Below are 21,912 nucleotides of genomic sequence, written 5' to 3' on the forward strand. Positions count from 1 at the left end.
CATCTGTTCACTTTCAGTCTATATGTGTTTTTACATGTGAAATGAGTTTGTTATGGGTAACATATAATTGAATCTTGTTTTTTAAAATCCATTCAGCCAGTCTATGTATTTTAATTGGAGAATTTAAATTATTTACATTCAAGGTTTTTATTGATAGGTGAAGACTTAATCCTGTGCTTTTAATTGTTTTCTGATTGTCTTGTATATATATTTTTCCTATCTTTTTTTTTTTCATTTTTTATTTTGAGACAGAGTCTTGCTCTGTCTCCCAGGCTGGAGTGCAGTAGCGGGATCTCAGCTCACTGCAACCTCCGCCTCCCAAGTTCAAGCGATTCTCCTGCCTGAGCCTCCTAAGTAGCTGGGATTATAGGTGTCCACCACCACACCAAGCTAATTTTTCTATTTTTAGTAGAGATGGCGTTTCACCTATCTTCTTTTGTATTGTTTACAATTTGGTGGGTTTTTTTTAATAGTCATAATGTTTGATTCCTTTTTCTCATTTGTGTTTCTGCTCTACTAGTGAGTTTTAAGACTTTTTGTGTTTTCATGATGGTAGATACCATCCTGTCTATTTGAAGATCAGATGAGATTGGGCACATTCAGGGTGGTATTACTGTGGGAATGAAGGAGGACTGGAGAGACCATGGGGGTGAGACAGGAGGATTTTTATTGAGTGCACTCAGACCCAGCTGATTAACATCCAAAAACTGGGCCCAGAACAAAGACAGCACTTGACTTTTATACCCACTTCTAAAAGGGGTTGGGCTAGCTTGAAACAAGCTTACAGTGGCACGAAGCAAAGATACAGAGGCAGAACAAAAGCAGCTAATCAAACTGTGACAGGTTCATGACCCAGGATTACATATGACCCTTGCTGTGCAGCTCAGATGGCTAATTTTTTGTCTCTTTAGTAGAGATGGGTTTTCACTGTGTTCACCAGGATGGTCTCGAGCTCCTGATCTCCTGATCCTCCCACCTCGGACCTCGTGATCTGCCCACCTCGGCCTCCCAAAGTGCTGGGATTACAGGTGTGAGCCACTGCACCCGGCTAGTTTTTTTTTTTTTTAACTAAATTATCATTAATGTTAAAATTTAACTGACTGTGTATATAACTGTGCAATTGCTGCTTTCTCACCGAACTATCTAGGATTCATTCAACAGATCACAGAAATGAGGTCTGGCATTTAACAAACTAATGATAGAAGAAATATACTGATTTATACAGGAATATCAAAACACTGTCATGTGGTTTAGTGTAGCTCAAGTTATGAATAAGTGCCAACTCTTGCTGCAGTGTCTCCGACACAATTTTATCTTGGAACTTGGCAATTTGACTTTCTTCACTGAAAGAGTTCTTTCATGATACTCTTCATGAGTTGCTCATATAGCAGCTTAATCTCTTTCATTTGCTCTAACAATGCTAACTTGTTGCCACCTGTTTTGTTGCTCTTGAAATATTTTAGTTTTTCTTCTCTCCTCAGTCTTCTACATGTCTATGTTGTATTCTTGAAGCAAAGTCAGCAACTGCATAGAACATCTATAATTACGTTTCTGCCTTTTATGTTCTCAAAATATCATTCAGTTATGTTCTTGGTGTTGATGCTTTTGTATACTTTTGAAGCCTTTTTCTTTTTGCAGCAAGACCCTATTTAATGGCAGCTGCAATTAGTTGTAGCTTCTCTACATCAACCCCCTTGTCTTCCTCATCTGTTTCTGCAAAAGGTTTTCTTTCCCTGTGCTCATCAGTTTCTGGATCCTTTTCTCCATGTTACATTTCCTGGGTGGCCATGACCTGAGCCTCTAGCTGGACCTTGGCAGCCCTCCTGTTGCTCCTCCTGCCTTGGGTGCAATTGCTAGTTGTCCTGGGATGCCAGAGGTGACCTGATGGGGCTCCCTCACAGGCTCTGTATAATGCCACACTATGAGGCTCCTCTGAGGGCCTGGGGTCCTCCTTCCCTCAGTTTTTACTTGTCTGGGAAGGACTTTATCTGTCCTTCAATTTTGAAGGATAGCTTTACTTAGTTTAATATTCTTGGCTGACAGTTTTTAAAATTTATTTCAGCACTGTAATATATATTATTCCATTCTTCCCTGACCTGTAAGGTGGTTTTTTTTTTTTTTATAGGAAAGTCTCTTATAAGTGACTTGATGCTTTCCTTTTGTTGTTTTTAGAATTCTCTCTGTCTTTGACTTGACAATTTGATTGTAATGTGCCTTGCAGAAGACCTTTTTGGTTTGAATCTTTTTTGGGATTACTGAACATCCTGTATCTGGATGTCTGTATCTCTTGCAAGACTTAAGAAATGTTTGACTATTATTTTGCTAAGTAGGTTTTCTATGCTTTTCCCTTCTCTTTCCTGAAACACTCAGAACTTAAATATTTGTTTGGTCTGACTGGGTTATTTCAAAAGACCTGTCTTCAAGTTCAGAAAATCTTTGTTTTGCTTCATCTGGTGTATTTTTGAAGCTCTCAGTTGCATTTTTAAATTTTATTCATTGAATTTTTCAGTTCCAGGATTTGTTTGGTTTTTTCTATATCTGTCTCTGTCGAATGTCTTATTCATATCATGAATTGTTTTCCTAATTTCTTTGTATTATCTGTTTTCTTGCAACTTGCTGAGTTTCCCTAAGATCATTATTTTGAATTCCTTTTCTGGCATTTTTATAGATTTCCTTTTCTTTTGAATCTGTTACTGGAGAATTATTGTGTCTCTTTGGCAGCATCAAGTTTCCTTGCTTTTTCATGTTTCTTTTGTCCTTACATTGATACCTATTCAGCTAGTGGAATAGTTGCTTCTTCCAATTTTATGGATTGGCTTCATAAGGAAAGACTTTTTTGTAGGCGTATCTGTAGTTTTGGTTGTGATTAGGATGTTTTGGCTTTGATTCTGGTGAGCACAGTTGTATAGGCTTAATGATTTCTTCAGCTGTAACCAATGTCACTGGTGTTTGTGAGTCCTCAGTGGCTTAAGCTGCCATTGTTAGTTGAGGCTGTTGTGAGGCTTTTCTGGGGACAGGGATGCCAGAGGGGCCAGTCCCTGGGCCTTTTGGTGGCATGGGCAGGCTTTAGCTGTGTTGGCGATGGGCTGGGCATGCTAGACCTCAGGACCCCAGCTGGCGTTAAGTGCTGGTAGTGGGGGGCCCGGGTGGGCTGGTCCTCAAGCCCCCAGGCTGTATTTATGGTGCTGGCAGTGGCAGTAGCAGCAGTGGGCTAAACACTGGACCCTCAGGTGGCAATCATAGCTGTTGGCAGTAGCTGTGGCAGGATGAATGGGCCAGTTTCTAGCCCCTTAGGTGATGCACTTTGGTAGGCACTGGTGGTGGTAGGTGGGGTGGGTCTGTTCAGGCCTTAGGATTGTGTGCGTGGGCACCAGTGGTGTTGGATGGGGTGGGCCAGTGCTCAGGCCCCCCTAGAGAGCATATAGGCACCAGTAGTGGCATGAGGGAAAGATGGCACCTGAGAACGCCGGTGACAGTGGGTGGAGCAGGCCTGTCTTTATGCACATATGGACACACTGGTCCTCAGGCCTCCTGAAGGTGCACACAGGCGTGCTGTTGCCCTGCTGAGAGGGGCAAGGTTCTGTTGGTGGCATTGGTGTTGGGAAGATGGCTCCCAGGTTCTAGGAGCTTCAGCTCCCTTTTTCCCGGGGACAGCCTCCCTGGTGTGCGCTACACTGCCTGTTCCCTGGGATATAAGACACTTCATGGGTCAGAGTACTGGGGACCTGGCTGCACTGCTGGGTGATTGTGATACTGCAACCTTCTGGATGGATGTGGGAGGATGTTCTTGGGGGCCCAGGGATGTAGACTGCAGGGGCTTATGGGACCCCAAGGCAGGATGTAATCTAGTGGGGGCTAGGCTGTTAAAATGGTGCTGTGCCACAGCAGCATGTTTCTTGGGATGTGAGTAGGATCCAGTGGAATTCCCTTTCTGGAAAAACGTATTTGCATGGATTCCAGGCAGCTCCATATACTGGGCTCAGGGCCTGTGAAGGCTGACAGCATCCCCTGTGGGTGCCAGCATCTGTGCTGGGAATGTGGACCACTGTGGTTCTTTGACTTTTCTTTTCCCAGAAATGGGATGTCCCTCCTGTCTCTGAGCCAATCCAAGACACACTGGCTGCTTTATTTACTGCTCCTTTTGTGCCTCAGAGGTTCCCTGTCACTTCCCTGTTGAATAGTGTTCTGTCTTTGGTGTTCTGCCTGATACGTGGTTACTTACTTGCTTTTTTGGTCCTTTGTTGTGGAGGAGTTGAGTGCCAGGCTCACGGTTTTTTGATTACTATAGTTTTGTAGTATTTTTTGAAATTCAGAAGTGTGAGACCTCCAACTTTTTCTTTTTCAAGATTATTTTGGCTGTTGAGTCCCTTGTGATTCCATATGCATTTTAGATGGATTTTTCTATTTCTGGAATTCTGCCATTAGGAGTCTGATAGATACTACATTGAATCTGTAGAGTGCTTTGGGTAATATTGACATCTTACCACTGTTAAGTCTTCCAGTACATGACCACAGGACTCACTGTGGTTTTGATGTGCATTTTCCTGATGACTAATGATGTTATACCTTTTCATATGCTTATTGGCTATTTGTATAATCTTCCTGGGAGAAATGTCTGTTTAGATTTTTTACCAATTTTTTAATTTGTCCATTTAAAAAATCAGGGTTTTTTGTTGTTGAGTTGTAGGAGTTCTTTTTGTATTCCTTATACTAGTCCTTTATCAGATACATGATTTGCAGATATTTTCCCCCAGGTCTTCACTTTCTTGGTAGTGTCTTTTAATACACAAAGTTTTTAATTTTTATGAAGTCAGATGTATCTACATTTTTCATTGTTTGCTCATGCTTTTGGTGTTGCAGCTAAGAATCTACTGTCAAATCCAAGGTCGTGAAGATTTACTCCTATGTTTTCTTCTAAGAATTTTATAGTTTTTGCTATTACATTAAGGTCTTTGAGCCATTAAGATCCTTGACTTAATTTTTGTATATGGACCTTTGCTACTACCACTGCCCTGAAACTGCTGTCACTGGGTTACAAAGGACTGGGTAGCTTAGTTGAGTGGATAATCTTTTGTTGTTTCCTCCTTGTAATATACAAGCCTTGGCCTCTGTGACATCATACTCTCCTAGTTTTCCTCTTGTCACTCTGGCTTGTTCTCAGTCTCTGTCCATCCCTGGTGCTCCTGAAGGTTCTGTTCTCAGCCTTACATGCATTACCTGGATGATCTCATTCTCTGCCATGACTTCACTTGCCATATATGTGCTCATTTTTCCCAAATTCCTATTTCTCCTGACTTTTACATTTATTTTACTTGCACGTCATATATCTAATAAGGAATTGATATCCAGTGTACATGTAGAACTCCTGTAATTCAACACAAAAACCAAACAGTCCAATTAATAAATGGAGAAGAGATTTGAATGAACATTTTTCTAAAGAACAACTGAAGCTCAAGATTTCCCAGATAACTTTTCTTTCTTCAAAATCTGCTTCTGTGTTTCCTCATCTGTAGGTGGCACAGCATGCATCTGATTTCCCAAGCCAGAGACCTCAGAAATCTTGACTCCAGGAAGAAATACTGAGTTTTTAAAAACTCATCTTATTGACTCATTATTTTATATAATAAAATGCAACAGTTTTAAGTGGATATTTCAATGAGTTTTGATACATTTATGTACTTGTGTCACTATCCCCATAGATAAAGAGACAAAGCATTTCTATCACATTGGCAATTTCCTATGTATCCCATCCCAATCAATCCTTTCTCCTCTCCTGGCTCCAAGCAATGACTCTTTTGATTAGAATTTCTTTTCTAGATTTCCAGTAATGGAATCATACAGTGTCTAAGTCTATTTGTGGTGCTATAACAAAATACCTGAGACTGGCTAATTTATATAAATTATAGGAATTTATTTCTCACAGTTCTGGATGCTGAAAAGTTTATGATCAAGGCATTAGCAGGTTTGGTGTCTGAGGGCCCAGTTTCTTCTTTGAAGATGGTGCTTTGAACACTGTCCTCACATGGTAGAAGGGGCAGAGGCAAAAAAAAAAAAAAAAAAGTGAGGGCAAATGCTGTGTGCAGCGCCTCTCATAAAGGGCTTAAGCTCATTCACCAGGGAAGAGCTCTCATGACTTAATCACCTCCAAAGGCCCCACCTCTTAATACTATTGCATTGGAGATTAAGTTTCAACATGAATTTTGGAGGGACACAAATATTCAAACTGTAGAATATAGTAGTGTAATGTAGTATATATTTTTTGTGTCTGTCTGCTTTTGTTCAGTGTTATGTTTTTGAGGTTCATCTACGTTGTTGCATGTATCAGTAGGTTATATCTATTGGTGCATAGTTATTCCATTGTATGTCTGTACCACACTCCATTTATCTGCTGATGGATATTGCATTGTTTCCAGTTTTGGGATATTATGAATAAAACTGCTGTTAACCTTAAAATATAAGTCTTTATGTAGACATGTTTTCATTTGTTTTGAGCAAATACCTGATTGGTCAGATGGTCATATGTCAGTATATGTTTAATATCATATACTTCCAACTGTTTACCAAAGTAGTTGTACCATTTTATTTTCCCACTAGTGATGTATGAGTTCTGTTTGATCCATATCTTTGCCAACACTTGTTATTTATTTCAGCCCATTTAATTTTAGCTGTTTTAGGGTGTGATTAGTGTCTCCATGTAGGGTTTTTTTTTTTTTTTTTTTGAGGGCCTCTATTGCCCAGGCTTGAGTGTAGTGGCACAATTGAGTGTAGTAGCTTGCTGCAGCCTCAGCTTCTTAGTCTCAAGCGATCTTTCCACCTCAGCCTCCCAAGTAGCGGTTAGAATCAAGGTTTCTTTCCATGTGGATATCCAATTGTTCCAGCATTATTTATTGACAAGATTATCCTTTCCTTCATTAAATTCCTTTGTCAGCTTGGTGAAAAACCAATGTGTGCGTTTATTTCTAGGCTCTCTATCCTGTCTCTCTTTTTTTTTTTTTTGAGATGGAGTCTTGCTCTGTCACCTAGGCTGGAGTGTAGTGGTGTGATCTCGGCTCACTGCAACCTCTGCCTCCTGGGTTCAAGTGATTCTCCTGCCTTAGCCTCCTGAGTAGCTGGGATTACAGGCGTGTGCCACCACGCCCGGCTAATTTTTGTATTTTTAGTAGAGATGGGGTTTTACCATGTTGGTCAGGCTGGTCTCGAACTCCTGACCTCGTGATCTGCCTGCCTCAGCCTCCCAAAGTGCTGAGATGAGAGGCGTGAGCCACCGCTCCCGGCACCTATCCCTTTTTAGTAAATCTTAACATCAGGTAGTTGTAAGACCTGCAACTTTGTTATTTTTCACAACTGTTTTGGCTATTTTAGGTCCTTTGTATTTCCACATACATTTTTAGAATCAACTTGTCAATTTTAACAACAACAACAAAACTGGAATTTTGACTAGGATTGTATTGAACTTATAGATCAATTTGGGGAGAACTGGCATCTTAACAGTAATGATTCTTCCAATCTATGAACACAGTATAAGTATATCTCTCCAACTTTTTAGGTCTTCTTTAATTTTTTGTAGTTTTCGGTATTCTGTTCTTGTACCTGTTTTGTTAAATTAAAAAAATTCTCACTTTGGGAGGCTGAGGCAGGCAGATCACAAGGTCAGGAGTTCGAGACTAGGCTGGCCAAAATAGTGAAACCCCATCTCTACTAAAAATACAAAAAAATTAGCCGGGTGTAGTGGCACACACCTGTAGTCCCAGGTACTCGGGAGTCTGAGGCAGAAGAATCGTTTGAACCCAGGAGGCGGAGGTTGCAGTGAGCTGAGATTGTCCCATTCCACTCCAACCTGGGCAACAAGAGCAAAACTCTGTCTAAAAAAAAAAAAAAAAAAAAAAATTCCATTGTAAAAGAAAAAAAATTCAATTGTAAATTCCAGTTTTTTCAGTGTCAACATCCAATTGTTTATGCCCAGAAAATAAAAATACAATTGAGTTTTGTATACTGACTTTGAATTCTGTGACCTTGCCAAACTCATGATTTCCAGTAGCTTTTTGAGGGGTAGATTCCTTAAGATATTCCACATGTACAATCAGGCCATCTTTGAATAGAGCCATTTTGTTTGCTTTTTATTTCTTTGCCTTACTGTGTATCCTTGCCTTGTTCTTGATCCACAGGGCGAAGCATTCGGTCTTTGCAAGTGTCAGGTTAGCTGTTTTTTGGAGATGCCTTTATCATACTGAGGAAGTTCCCTCTTTTTCTAGTTGCTTAGAGTTGAATAGGTGATGAATCTGTTGATCACTTGGGGCCATATGACTTGCTCTGGCCAGAGAAATGTGAAGGAAATCATAGACATCTCTTCTAGGTAGGTGCTTGAAGAGCCAGTGTAGGATTTGCTACGTTGTCCTCCCACTGCCGCTTCTGCTGTGATGAAGCATTGGGCATCAGTGCGAACAAGAAAGGGATTGTTGTTGGGGTAAGCCATGAGGTTCTGGAGCTGTTTGTTAATGTATTACAGTCAAAGGAGAAGGTTCTTGCCCGCAGGACAAACTCCTTGTCTTCATGGAGCTTACATTGTAGTGCAAGTGGGGCAGACAAATACACGTAATGTCAGGTAGAGATTAGTGTAATAAAGAAAAGCAAGATCTGAGGCTCCAGCACGTTTTAGCTTTAGATAGGGTTTTTGTGGAGGGCCTCCTTAAATGAGGCAGCAGTTGGCCTGAGAGCTGAATGAAGTGAGGGAGGAGCCATGAGGTGTCTGGGTAAGGAAGGGTCTTCCAGGTACAGGAACAGCTATGCACAGCCCTAAGACAGGAACTCCAGACTCTCCTGGACAGGGAGGGTGTCACAAAGGTGTCCTCCAAGCAAAAAGAGAAGGGCACATTCACCCAGTGACTCCTGTGGTTTAAGCCAGGGCTAGGCCAGAGAGGGCTGCTGCTGTGTGTTAGGCAGAAGATGACTAGTTGGCCATGGCCTGGCCAGACCGCTCCAATGCCAGCGTTCTTCAGCTCCTGGGATTTTGAGCCATGGGGCAGGGGGCAAAGAGGAAAGAGGGAGTACCTGAATGTCCTGACATTCTGGCATAGGGGCTTTCTTTGAGAAAAATAATTTGACTGAACTTGAGTTTGTGAGATAGCTCATGACCATTACTTTCCTGAGTTATTCTCTACATTCAAACTCACCAACAGCTTCTACTGAGGAAGAAGCCTATACTCAACTCTGCTGTCTAGTTCACCTCCTGTCTCCCCTCTCCCCTTACAGAACCCTGCTCTAGTCGCCTCAGATTTCTTTCAGTTCCTTCACGAAGTGACACTTTCTCTGGGCAATTGGAAAGGCTGTTCCTTCTCCTGAGAACACTCTTCCTGCTTTCTCCTGGCTAACAGCTCTCAGGGCTCAACTTAAATGACAGTCCTCCTGGAAGCCTTCCCAGACAAAAGCCTGGGTGCTTCTGTCAAATGCCACCTTAGCACTGTCCTCCTAATAGCACTAATCACACTGTCTTGTAGCTTTAAAAAATTACCAAATAATTCAGACACCCAAAGAAGTGTAAAAAATAATACAGGATGCACCCTATCACCCAACTTAAGCAATGAAACACTGTCAGTGAAGCCCTTAAGGTTCTCCTCCCTTTCTGCTCTCAACCCTTACCGGAATTTAGTGTTTATCTTTTTTTTTTTTTTTGAGACCGAGTCTTGCTGGGTTGCCCAGGCTGGAGTGCAGTGGCCTGATCTCAGCTCACTGCAAGCTCCGCCTCCCGGGTTTATGCCATTCTCCTGCCTCAGCCTCCGGAGTAGCTGGGACTACAGGCGCCGGCCACCTTGCCCGGCTAATTTTTTGTATTTTTTAGTAGAGATGGGGTTTCACTGGGTTAGCCAGGATGGTCTCGATCTCCTGACTTTGTGATCCGCCCATAATGTTTATCTTTTTGAGACAGCCAGGTGGCAAGGGGTCCCCAGAGAAACTCCAACTGGCCTGCACACTGGTGTGCTTTGCATGTCTGTATGGTTTGCAGGGAACTTCACTGCAGGCCTCCATCTTGTTTTACAATCTGGGGCATGGCTTGTAACTCCCTGGTAAGGCTTTGTTTAGCAATCCTGCCTTAGGGAATGAGTTCCTTTCTGGTTTGATAGCTGCATGTTTTCCTAGCCCTGTCTCTTGAAGGATCCCACCCAGTGACTGGGTTTCTTCTGCCTATCTGTGTAACTATATATATATATGTTGTGTATGATGTCTGTAAAAAGAGCTCTAATTAATCTGGCCTAAAGAAAGACAAGCGCTTATTTTTTTTAAAGATAAAATAAAAGCTGTGGTACCTTCAGTTTATGTTACTTTAGTCTTTGAGAAATAAAAACAGCTTTAAAGATTATTGGTAAAAAGCAGACACCATCAAAATGTAAATAGGCGGACTAATTATGCAGGTCAGATGCAAGGTTTGCTAAGTGTTTAAGGTTATAAACTGCTTTTGGGGTTTTGAGAACTATTTGACTTGCTGGCTTCATAATTATTAAGGCCTGGGAACATATGGAACTAACCATGCCCTTAATTATGCTAGGAGTCAAACCTTGGCTGCATCTAGCACACAAAACAACTTACCAAGTTTTACATTTAAATTAAAAACTGCTAGGAGTTACTGTTTTAACATGTAATTGAGACTACTGGAAATAGATTTATATGCGAGGTGTGTTAACAGTAACAAACATTTTTTTTTTTTTTTTTTTGAGACAGTCTTGCTCTGTCACCCAGGCTAGAGTGCAGTGGCATGATCTCGGCTCACTGAATCCTCTGCCTCCTGAGTTCAAGCTGTTTTCCTGCCTCAGCCTCCCAAGTACCTGGGATTACAGGCATGCACCACCATGTCTGGCTAATTTTTGTATTTTTAGTAGAGATGGGGTTTCACCATGTTGGCCAGGCTGGTCCCTAACTCCTGACCTTGTGATCCACCCGCCTCAGCCTCCCAAAGTGCTTGGGATTACAGGCATGAGCCACCATGCCCAGCCAAATGTGTTTTTTTGTAAAAGGTTATAAGAAAGCATGGAAATGTAAATTTTTGCCTAGGGTTAAAGGATTGTTTTAAATTAGATAGGATGAAGTTGCAGGTTCAAACAAGTGGTGGAAGCATTGTGGAAATTAATCTTGCAAAGGGGTTCTCTATGTGAACATATTGACTAAATTTCAAAAGGGTATTATATGATTTTTCTGTAAATTGAGCATTGAAATAAAAGCACAACAAGGTATTCCTAAAGCAGTAATCTGCTCTTTGGCAAAATTTGTAAAGGGTTATAAAGGTTTTTGCTTCTTTAAAATTTCTGAGTCATCATTTTGGCAAAATAAATAACTTATGGTAATCTGGAATTGTGTTTCATAATATCAAGTGCTTTAAACCTCGAACATATTTAACAGCCTTCCCAAAATCAAACTTCAGTTTCAAAATTGTCTTTCCTGATGTTTGGCTTTTTGGATGGTTTGGAGTGCTCCTGGAATATCAAAAAAATAGGTAAATAGGATCATTTGACATGTTTAGGTACATGGGATTGCCAAAATGATGTTTAGTTTTCTTTAGGTTATGTTTTTGTGAATAATGCTAATGTATGTTCCAAAATTGTATGGGATTTCTAAAATTCTAATTAAGTATATGCTATCAACCATAATTAAGGTTGTTATGTTAAATTATTGTAAACTACAGAGATAGCCAAACTTCTTTGTCAATTGTGTTTCTAACTGCAACTAACCTGGACATTTTGCTATTCACAGACAATTGTTGTCTGGTTTTAATCATTTTCAAAAGATAGTTTATAATAAACAATAGGACTCTGGCAGGTACTCTCAAATACAGGTTTCTGATAACTTTGGAGATTGTCACATTGGAATAAAGGAAAATGTACAGGACTCATAAAGAGCTGAAGTGTTCACGAATATCAAGCAAAACAAGAACTAAATGGACTGAACTCAAAGCTGAAGCAACCTTTTTGACTTTTGCTGGGAATATTGCTGATCCTTGTTTTGTTTTTCAGAGTCAGGGAAACTTATTTTAAACTATTTATGGTCTTTAATAATTGAGTGAGGTATACTCCTGTGAACAAGATTTGGAGCATGCTTGTTTCTCTTTGCCTGGTTCCTTTCTTTTTTTGTGGACAGTCTTGCTCTTTTGCCCAGGCTGGACTACGGTGGAGGGATCTTGGCTCACTACAACCTCCACCTCCCTGGCTCAAGCGATTCTCCTGCAGCAGCCTCCTGAGTAGCTGGGACTACAGGTGGGGGCCACCATGCCCAGGTACTTTTTGTATTTTTAGTAGAGATGGTGTCTCACTATGTTGTCCAGCCTGGTCTCAAACTCCTGACCTCAAGTGATCTGCCCGCCTTGGCCTCCCAAAGTGTTGGGATTAGCCGTGAGCCACTGTGCCCGGCCTGGTTCCTCCAGAATCTGGAAACTATCTGTGAGTATTCTTAACTTATGGCAATATAGTTGTTTGGATTGGTGTGATAAGAATCCGTTTATCTTTTGTAACAAGACACAATTGGAAAAACTGGTTATTTTCCCAAGGCTTTGACTGGAAGGCTATGCTTCTGTTTAAAGAGTCAGTCTCGACTTGCAGAGCCAATAAAAGCCCAGTGGGGAAACTGGCCTAATACTCTTGTCTACACAGTCCCTGTACAGGGTTCCTGACCTGTGGTCAGTAAAGAATGCCACTTTCTAATGGATCCCGGAGCTCCAAGTTTATCTTGGGACCTTAAGAGGAGAGGATCACCCAACCCAAGGCGTATTGTGGACCTTAAGAGGAGAGGATTAGCCCAGCTCATGGCTGGGCTTGGCTTTATCTTACCTGAGATTCCTTGTGGAACAGAGTTCCATCAAAGCCATTTCAAAAGGCCTTTGTAGAAATAATTATTCTTGCTGCACTTTATGTAAATAATCAGGCCAAGTGTAAGACTGAAGTCTATTTTGCAAATAACAGTCCTATCATAATTTCTTTCTTTTTTTTTTTTTAAACAATGAGGACTGGAGAGAAATTATGTTCCAAAACTTATACATTTATCATTCAATTGTAAACTCAGTTGTTTTTAAGTTTTTGCCTACATTTTAAGGCTAATCCTGCTTGTGAACCAACCAGCAATCTCCAGCTACAGCTCAGAAAGAACAAGAGGGATGGGTAATGTAAAAAAATCTGGATTAGTATTCTAGTTATAAGTAATTATACTGCAAATTCTGCCAGGCAGTGATAATAAATAGGGTGCCCATCATCCAGAGGTTTCCTTTTGGGAAAGTAAGACCAAGGGAGCTAACCAAAGCCAAGCACCATGCACCCAAATCCTAGCAAGCATAACTATAGCCACCAGTTATCTGGGTGTGTCACAAGACATCCTTTTCTCTCCCTTGTTGGAGGAGTCAGTTCCACAGTTTTTCCTTACCATTTGGCTTATGAGAAGGAGCCCATGCAACCCCCAACCCCTGAGCATAGGGAGGTCTAAGGAATTCCAAGATTTCTGATGCAAGCCGCTTTGGCACCCATGGTAGCACTTGCCAAGGTTGCCAGGACTTGGGGATGCAAGGATGGAAGAGGACGCTATTCCTTCTGTCCCTCATGTACCCCAGGTATCTGCCAGGAAGAGAAGGGAACCAGGGATGCCTGCTCCCTTCTTTCTATATGGGTAGCCATTTATCTTCAGTCTGCACCACTTTCAAATGCATCTTGAACCCTTCGGATTCCTTTGAAAAAATGCCTTCTTTTTTCCTTTCTCCTTGGTTCACAATTACAATGGTAATTGTGTCTCCATACTATGGGACGCTCTCCTCAGATGCATTTTTCAAACTGGAAAGAGTTAATTTCCCAAACCTTAAACTGGCTGGCTTAGGATTGGTTTTAGGGGAAGGGAACCCAGAAGCCCAACATGCCAGCAAAAGGGTAAAGCTGTTTACCATTCAGACTTTTGGCCCCCCTGTACAAATTGGTAAAAAGCCTCAGGATTTTTGAGCTGTCCTTATCCCTCCCCTTGTTTCTCCCCTCCCCTCTCCTCTCCAAGACAGGGTCTCACTCTTGTCATCTAGGCTGGAGTGCAGTGATGTGGTCTTGGCTCACTGCAACCTCCGCCTCCTGGGTTCAAACGATTCTCCTGCCTCAACCTTCTGAGTAGCTGGCAGTACAGGTAGGCACCACCATGGCTGGCTAATTTTTGTATTTTTAGTAGAGACAGGGTTTCACCATGTTGGCCAGGCTGGTCTCGAACTCCTGACCTGCCAGGCTGGAGTGCAGTGGTGTAACTTCACCTCACTGCAACCTCTTCCTCCTGGGTTCAAGTGATTCTCCTGCCTCAGCCTCCTAAGTAGCTGGGACTACAGGCACCCGCCACCACACCCAGCTAATTTTTTGTATTTTAATAGTGACAGGGTTTCACCATGTTGGCCAGGATGCTCTTGATCTCTTGACCTTGTGATCCACCTGCCTTGGCCTCCCAAAGTGGTGGGATTACAGGCGTGAGCCACCGTGCCCGGCCATATGTGTTTTAATAACCCAGTTTGTCTCTTCTTGCCTTCAGGACATCAAACAGTCATGCAACTGGAGCCTTGGACCATGGACCCTTCTGCCGGGGACCCTTAGGCCTCTGAGGGAGATCTGATTGCCATTTTCCCAAAACAGTGCCTCCTGTCAGCAGGAAACAGCTAAGATCTTTCTTTGTCCCTATCCTTATTTTAATGGCAGTTAGATGGACTTCTTTAGAAGGGGGAATGAGACAGTCAGATGGAAAGGGTTCCCTGGTAAAATTCCCACTGGTCTGTGCACTGCACTGGGGTGGAGCCACAGAAGTTCGCTCCTCAGTTTACAGCTGGGAGGAGCCTGGCCCTCTTCCTCCATGGAATCTGGGATTTAATCTGTGAGGCGGGGAGCCTACAACTAGAACTCTGGCTCTGCTGAGTCCTTGTTCCCCTTTTTCTTCCTTTACACCCAATAAAACCCTGCCTTACCCTTCAAATGGTCTGAGAGCCTAATCTTTCCTGGCGTGTGACAAGGACCCCCACCATCTTTAGCTGAACTAAGGAAAGTCCCGCATCATTTTCATGTGTGCCTTTGTATTTTCATTACACATATGGATATCCCTAAACAACATACATTATTGTTTTGCTTTATATAAGTTATTACAAAGGCATTCTGCAATTTGCATTTTCCCCAGCCTTGTGTTTTGAGATTCATCCATGTGGATGCGGGAAGCTGTAGAGCACTTCCCCTGCTGTGGGGCAGTTTGTTTTCTCGCTGGTGAACATTCAGCTTGTTGACAAGGTTTTGCAATTACAAACACGTCTGCTATAGGTATTACTGTACCCGTCCCTTATACCTGCGATAGCGTCTCCCGGGATACAGCCTGGAACGGGTGTGCAGACTCCTCGGCCTGCTCCCTTACACTTTGTCAGCCTGGCCTGGGGCTCTTCCAAGAGATGGGGCCGCTTGGTGGCTTCTAAGTCGTGCCTCTCCCTCTGGGTAATAAACGCCTTGGGGACAGGGACTCTGCAGTCTTGCTTACTGAGGCGTTTTCCAAAACAGGGACCGAGGCTCTGACAACCGTGCGGAGGGTGGCCGGCGGGCGCGGGAGTTTGGCAGAATGCGGCTGGGGAAGGTGGGGCGGGGGAGAAAGGCTCCTAGCCTGCAGGGGCCTCTCTTCGGGCCGTTTCTCCTCCCGAGGACAAACACTCCCAACGCAGGGGCGCAGAGGGTTGGCTTCTTTCTTGGCCAGCTCCCCCAGGGCAGGGCCTAGCATGGCCCGGTCCGGCCCCTGGGCTCCCCCGCCCGCGGCTCCCGGGCGCCTCCGCCTCCCGCGGTGACTCAGGCGGCGATGACGGCAGCGGAGGGGGCATGACGGGCGCGCGGGCGTCCGCGGCGGAGCAGCGCAGGGCGGGGCGCGGCGGGCAGGCAGGGGCGGCCGAGCGGGCGGCGGGCATGAGCGGTGCGGGCAGGGCGCTGGCCGTGCTGCTGCTGCTGGCCGCGTCCGTGCTGAGCGCCGCGCTGCTGGCCCCCGGCGGCTCTTCGGAGCGCGATGCCCAGGCCGCGCCGCCACGAGGTGAGTGCACGCCTCCTATCGCCGCCCGGCCGGCTCCGAGCGCGGCGTCCCCTCCCCGGGGCGCCGCCCCTACCTCCGTGCGCGGCGCCGAGGGCTAGGCCCGGCCGGAACAGCTCCCACAGCCCGGGCTGTTTCTGCGACTTCGCGGTACCACGCCCCAGAGCGGAGGCCTGACTTTTGGCTGCTGCGGCCGGGCCCAGCGGAGGCGGGGGAGCGGGCGGTTCGGGCCGCGGCGGAGTGGCACCTGGGCGCCCAGGCGGCGCCCACCCCAGCAGAACCTGCGTCCCGGCGCCTTCGGTCTAAACAGAGGCCTCGGATCGGGACGCCGGGAACCCCCTACACTGGCAGCCAGGAGGCGGGCCAGCCAAGGACCCGGGCGCGGGGGTGGGGCTCGGACTCCCCCTTCACCCAGTCCACTGTTCTCAGGGACTTAGAGCAGGGTCACTTCCCCGAGGGCCCAGCCCCCGAGGACGTGGCGCCGGAGCCGTGCGACCCATTGGCTTCAGCGGGTGGGAAGCCCGGGGCCAGGACGCGCGTTTGCCCCGCGCTGGGGTTGAACCCGCGTAGATGTGCGGCGGGTGAGGAACCGCGGAGAAGGCGGTGGGGGCGCGGCCTGCATGCAGCCTGGTCCCCGGCGAGCCCTTCGCGCGTCTCCCATCGGCGCGTTTTCCCTCCAGGGTAACCGGGAAGCCGCCGCCTCCGAGTCGGGGTGGCGGCCTGGGAGGGGCTGGGCTGGGCGCTTTTGCCCCGGGCCCCTGGCGCCTGTCCAGTGCGCTTGCTTAAGAGGCGCTCAGCTCAGCCCGTGATTGCACAACTGGCTTGCTCTCCGAACTCGCTAGGGAAAACGATGACAAATACAGATTCCAGGCCTCCATCTAGACCCTTGGACCGGGGAGCCCCAGGCTCTAGGAGCTCCTTCGCACACGCCCCTCCCAGAAGGGTCGGGCAAGCACCGCAAACCCCTTTGGGTAGAAGGGTCCACACCTGGGACGGACGGTGGGAATCACCTGCCTTTCTTTCCCCTTTCGCGCCCTTATCTTGGTCAGAATACTAAGTTTTAGTGTCTATGTACGGAGTTCAAACGACCCCTCCTCCCCAGGCAGAAGCTGGAGGAGAAAGGCGTCGTGAATTTTGGAAAAGCGGCTCAGCGGATTACATTTTGTGTGCTCCTTGATTCACTCAACCTGGATCTCCTGCGCTCCCCTCCTTTAAAATTGCAAGGACCCTGGGGAGGTTATGTAATCTGCCTGATCACAATTGTCAGGGACTGATCCCGCCGAACGCTCTTTGCATTTTAGCACCAGTATTAGCTTATCAAAGGGCACTTACTTTAGGTAGAGGTGATTTGTAAATAGTAATCACAGGTAGTGAGGGGAAGCTGCGTTGCGACCGCAAGGCTTTTCCCAACGTTTGGAGCCCATGTTTGGGCTGCACAGCTTTCCTACAAAAACGTCATCATCTTCCTTCTTTTTGAAAATTCAGCATTTACTTGAAAAAAAAAAAAAAAAGTAGACTATGTCTTTAAAAATATGCCCAGCAAAGATAACTCACGAGAAGAGAGCTAGACCAGAAATTAAATACTTGGAAAGGAAATAAAAGTGTAATACACGAGCAACACATTTATCCCCGCATTATTGGAAGGTGGTTTTATTTGGTTATTTGCCCACCAAGACGATGTGGACCAGAGGAGAGAGAAGGAATTAATTGTTCTTTTGTCGGTAACGCCTTTGGTCGTGTCTGTAAGTGATACAGACTGTTATTATTATTTTTAAAAACCACATTCAAATAATGCAAAGTAAAACAAAAAAGGTGTCAAAATCCGCTGGCTTTACTCTGACAGTCTCTAGCTGTGGTTCTCTAGTTGTGTTCCTCACCCTCGGCTGCACACTCGAATCCCTTTGGGAGGTTCGTTGTTTTTTGTGGGAAATTTAAAAAATCATGCTGATTGGGTAGAGATTCTGATTTAATTAGTCTGGAATGGGGCCAGGGCATTGGTAACTTTTGTTGTTTTTTTAGAGCTTCCTGAGGTAATTCTGACATTCACTGAAGACTGAGCCCCTCTGCACATTCCCAAATAGCATAGTTAGTAACAATGACAATGAAGAGCTTTCCGCCTAAAATTCATGTGGATAATCTAAGTATAAAACAAGTACCTTATTCCGCTCACCACCAGGGGCTTAGAGAAACATGAGTACACACAGTACTTATTCCATCTACGACGGGATGATGATGTGTAGAGAAATTACGAAGGAAAAGCTCATGGCTTCATCGTCTCTTGGCCATGATCAAGTGTAGGAAAAAGTCTACAGAGAGTGACTAGAAATTTGAAAATGGAAGCCATTAAAACTGAAGAAGGGAAATGAAAACTTTTAAAACAATGATGACAAATTGACAAAGGATTTAATATTTTTGTCTGTAATGTAGAGAAGTTATGCAAATACCTCAGAAGGCGTCAGGGATTAAATAAAGGTGGTTAAATAAATAAATAATTCAAGAATTCATATGAAAGGCACATACTGATGGTAAACATTTGGAAAACATGTTCAAAACTAGTTAATCACAAGTTCAAAACTAAAATAATTAGGACGTGCCATTTTCTTTTCTTTTCTTTTCTTTTTTTTTTTTTTGAGACAGATTCTGGCTTTGTGGCCCAGGCTGGAGTGCGGTGGCGCGATCTCGGCTTACTGCAAGCTCTGCCTCCCGTGTTCACGCCATTCTCCTGCCTCAGCCTCCGGAGCAGCTGGGACTACAGGCGCCCGCCACCACGCCCGGCTAATTTTTTGTATTTTTAGTAGAGACGGGGTTTCACTGTGTTAGCCAGGATGGTCTCGATCTCCTGACCTCGTGATCCGCCCACCTCGGCCTCCCAAAGTGCTGGGATTACAGGACGTGCCATTTTCTATCCACCAGGCTAACAAATGAGGGAAACATGGAAAAGGCTAATCAGGCTGGGCTGATAGGGAGGGATCTGTTGAGGCTCAGGAGACTGGTTAGCGGTTAGGTGCACAGTTAGACTGACCTTAGCTTAAATCCTGGCTGATAGTAGGTGACCTTCAGATGCCTCATCCCAGAATGGAGACACCAGGAGCTATTTCTTTTTCTTTTTTCTTTTTTCTTTTTTGAGACAGAGTCTCACTCTGTCTCCCAGGCTGGAGTGCAGTGGGGTGAACTCGCCTCACTGCAAACTCCGCCTCCCGGGTTCATGCCATTCTCCTGCCTCAGCCTCCCCAGTAGCTGGGACTACAGACACCTGCCACCACGCCCAGCTAATTTTTTTTTTTTTTTTTTTTTTTGTATTTTTAGTAGAGAGGGCATTTCACCGTGTTAGCCAGGATGGTCTCCATCTCCTGACCTCATGATCCGCCCGCCTGGGCCTCTCAAAGTGCTGGGATTACAGGCCTGAGCCACCACGCCCAACCCACCAGGAGCTATTTCACAGAGCTGTTGGGGCCTGGTGGTTCTTTGGTAAGTGTGGTTCTTTGTATTATCTGGGAGATCTCAACCATCACAGTTGTCATTAGAAATCAGCACGACTAAATTGGAGAGAAATGTCGTAAAGCATATCAGAAGCTATTCAAAAGCCTGTTTTTGGTTAAAGATTTTACTCTTGGGCCCAGTGTGGTGGCTCACGCCTGTAGTTCTAACACTTTTGGGAGGTCAAGGTGGGCGAATCACTTGAGCCCAGGAGGTTGAGCCCAGCCTAGGTAACATGGTGAAACCCTGTGTCTACAAAAAAATACAAAAAAAAAAAAAAATAGCTGGATGTGCTGGCATGCTCCTGTAGTCCCAACTACTTGGGAGGCTGACGTGGGAAGATTGCTTGAGCCCAGGAGGTTGAGGCTGCAGTGGGCCACTACACTCCAGTCGGGGAGACAGAGTGAGACTCTGTCTCAAAAAAAAAAAAAAAAAAAAATTAACTGGGTGTTCCGATCCTGAAGAGGCTCTGTTGACCTCTGCATTGGTTGGATGTGGCCTGGATCACTGTAACGTCCATGTGTTGAGCACTTGTTTTATTTCTGTGCCAGCCATTTCGTAGGTGATCAAGTTTAGCTTTCCCAATGGTCTCATGAAGCACATACTCTTATGACCCTTAATTTATTGGTGAGGAACCTGAGGCAGGTTGGGGTTCAGATTCAAGTTTAAATTGAATTTATCCCACTATGTCATACTCCAGGTCCCAAACCTCACTTCCACTGAAAGCTTTCCAGGAGACCAAAGAACAGAAAAAATGATTGTGAAAGCTTTCTTTGGCCTAGAGAACAAAAAACTGTAGTGGATTATTAAGAGTTTTATACTGCAAGGCTTGTCTTCACTGAGAGCTAAATAAGGGTAAATTAAGATAAACTTAAAAATGAGGGATTGAGGCCCAACACAGTGGCTCATGCCTATAATCCCAGCACTTTGGGAGGCCGAGGCGGGCAGATCACGAGGTCAAGAGATCGAGACCGTCTTGGCCAACATGGTGAAACCCCGTCTCTACTAAAAATACAAAAATTAGCTGGGTTTGGTGGTAGTGTCTGTAGTCCCAGCTACTCGGGAGGCTGAGGCAGAAGAATGGCTTGAACCCGGGTGGTAGAGGTTGCAGTGAGCCGAGATCGCGCCACTACACTCCAGCCTGGGTGGCAGAGCAAGAGGGATTGAGTTGGCTACGTGAAGAATTCCTGATTCTGCCATTCAAATGAGTGAATAGGGAGCCCAGAGGAAGCTTTCCCATTACAAAATAGAGAACCAAGTTCTTACCTTCCTCATTGTGTTATTAAGTAGTTCCCCATTTTTTTCTTTTGGGTAAATTTACTTAGAGGATAAATTAACTTCTCCTTTATATAATATCCTACAAACGGCCAGTTGGTTGAAATGAACCACTTTGCTTTGACTTTGACAAGAGCAGTTCACTGTATTTTTCCTACCAGATTGGCACACATGATTTTAGAATGTGTGTCATCTTTCTGTCATCCTCAGAACATCATCTAGTGAACTGGTGAGCTGTGTGATGAGTGAATCCAGGAGCAGTGAGTTTCTCTGCCCTTCAGACTGAGGCTTGTCTTTTTTTTTTTTTTTTTTTTTTTGAGATGGAATCTCGCTCTGTAGCCCAGGCTGGAGTGCAGTGGCCGGATCTCAGCTCACTGCAAGCTCCGCCTCCCAGGTTTTACACCATTCTCCTGCCTCAGCCTCCCGAGTAGCTGGGACTACAGGCACCCGCCACCTCGCCAGGCTAGAGGCTTGTCTTAAAACTGTCTCCTTACCCCTCTCCGATCTGCCATGGAAATTAGGAGATTCCAAACTCCAAAACAAAGTGATAGAAAGCAGCACTTCTTAAACTTTCGAGGCATGTGCACCCCACCCCTGGGCCTTGCTAACCTGTCTGACTCAAGTGAGTTCTGCATTTCTAACAAGCTGCCTGGCTATAGTCGCAGCTGAGTAACATGGTAGGGAAGAAAGTTTGAATTTTAGAGTCGTACAAATTGGGTTCATATCAGTGATTTCATTGAAAAACCGTGACCACAGACAGTTAGGTAATTCTTGAGAGGCTTAATTTATTCATCTGTAAAGGGGGGGAAATACCTAGCTCATGAGATTGTCATTATTGTGGGGAAACTACTAAATTCAGTACATGTCACATCTTAGCACTTGATGAATATAAGTTCCTCACATGATCCTTTGATGCACTAGATGTGAGTGGTGTTGACTGAATCCTCTTTTGTAATAGAGACATCTGTGCAAAAGGAGACCTACCTGCGTGTGTGTGCACATGCATGCACGCACATATATCTGCACATACACAAAGTAATGTGTGGGAGACCACAGAAATCCCAGAGTGTAGGCTTTTGAGAAGCACTACTGGAAGCAACTGTTCACATGAATGTACTTTGTCTCTAA

General features: G+C 44.8%; 2 protein-coding genes across 2 annotated transcripts in view; both read left to right on the forward strand.

The window, feature by feature from the left end:
* Window positions 1–6,060, forward strand: part of POMK (protein O-mannose kinase) — a 40,285-nt gene extending 34,225 nt beyond the window's left edge. The window contains 1 exon segment of the mRNA XM_033232693.1: window positions 5,319–6,060. The gene's annotated coding sequence lies outside the window, so the exon portion shown is untranslated.
* A 9,752-nt stretch (window positions 6,061–15,812) lies between these two features.
* Window positions 15,813–21,912, forward strand: part of HGSNAT (heparan-alpha-glucosaminide N-acetyltransferase) — a 56,659-nt gene continuing 50,559 nt past the window's right edge. The window contains 1 exon segment of the mRNA XM_033232677.1: window positions 15,813–16,035. Within this exon segment, the coding sequence (XP_033088568.1) occupies window positions 15,831–16,035 (205 nt within the window). The 5' untranslated portion in view covers window positions 15,813–15,830.

Source organism: Trachypithecus francoisi, unplaced genomic scaffold (genome assembly GCF_009764315.1).
Source record: "Trachypithecus francoisi isolate TF-2019V2 unplaced genomic scaffold, Tfra_2.0 Contig01440, whole genome shotgun sequence".
NCBI classification, from domain to species: Eukaryota; Metazoa; Chordata; class Mammalia; order Primates; family Cercopithecidae; genus Trachypithecus; species Trachypithecus francoisi.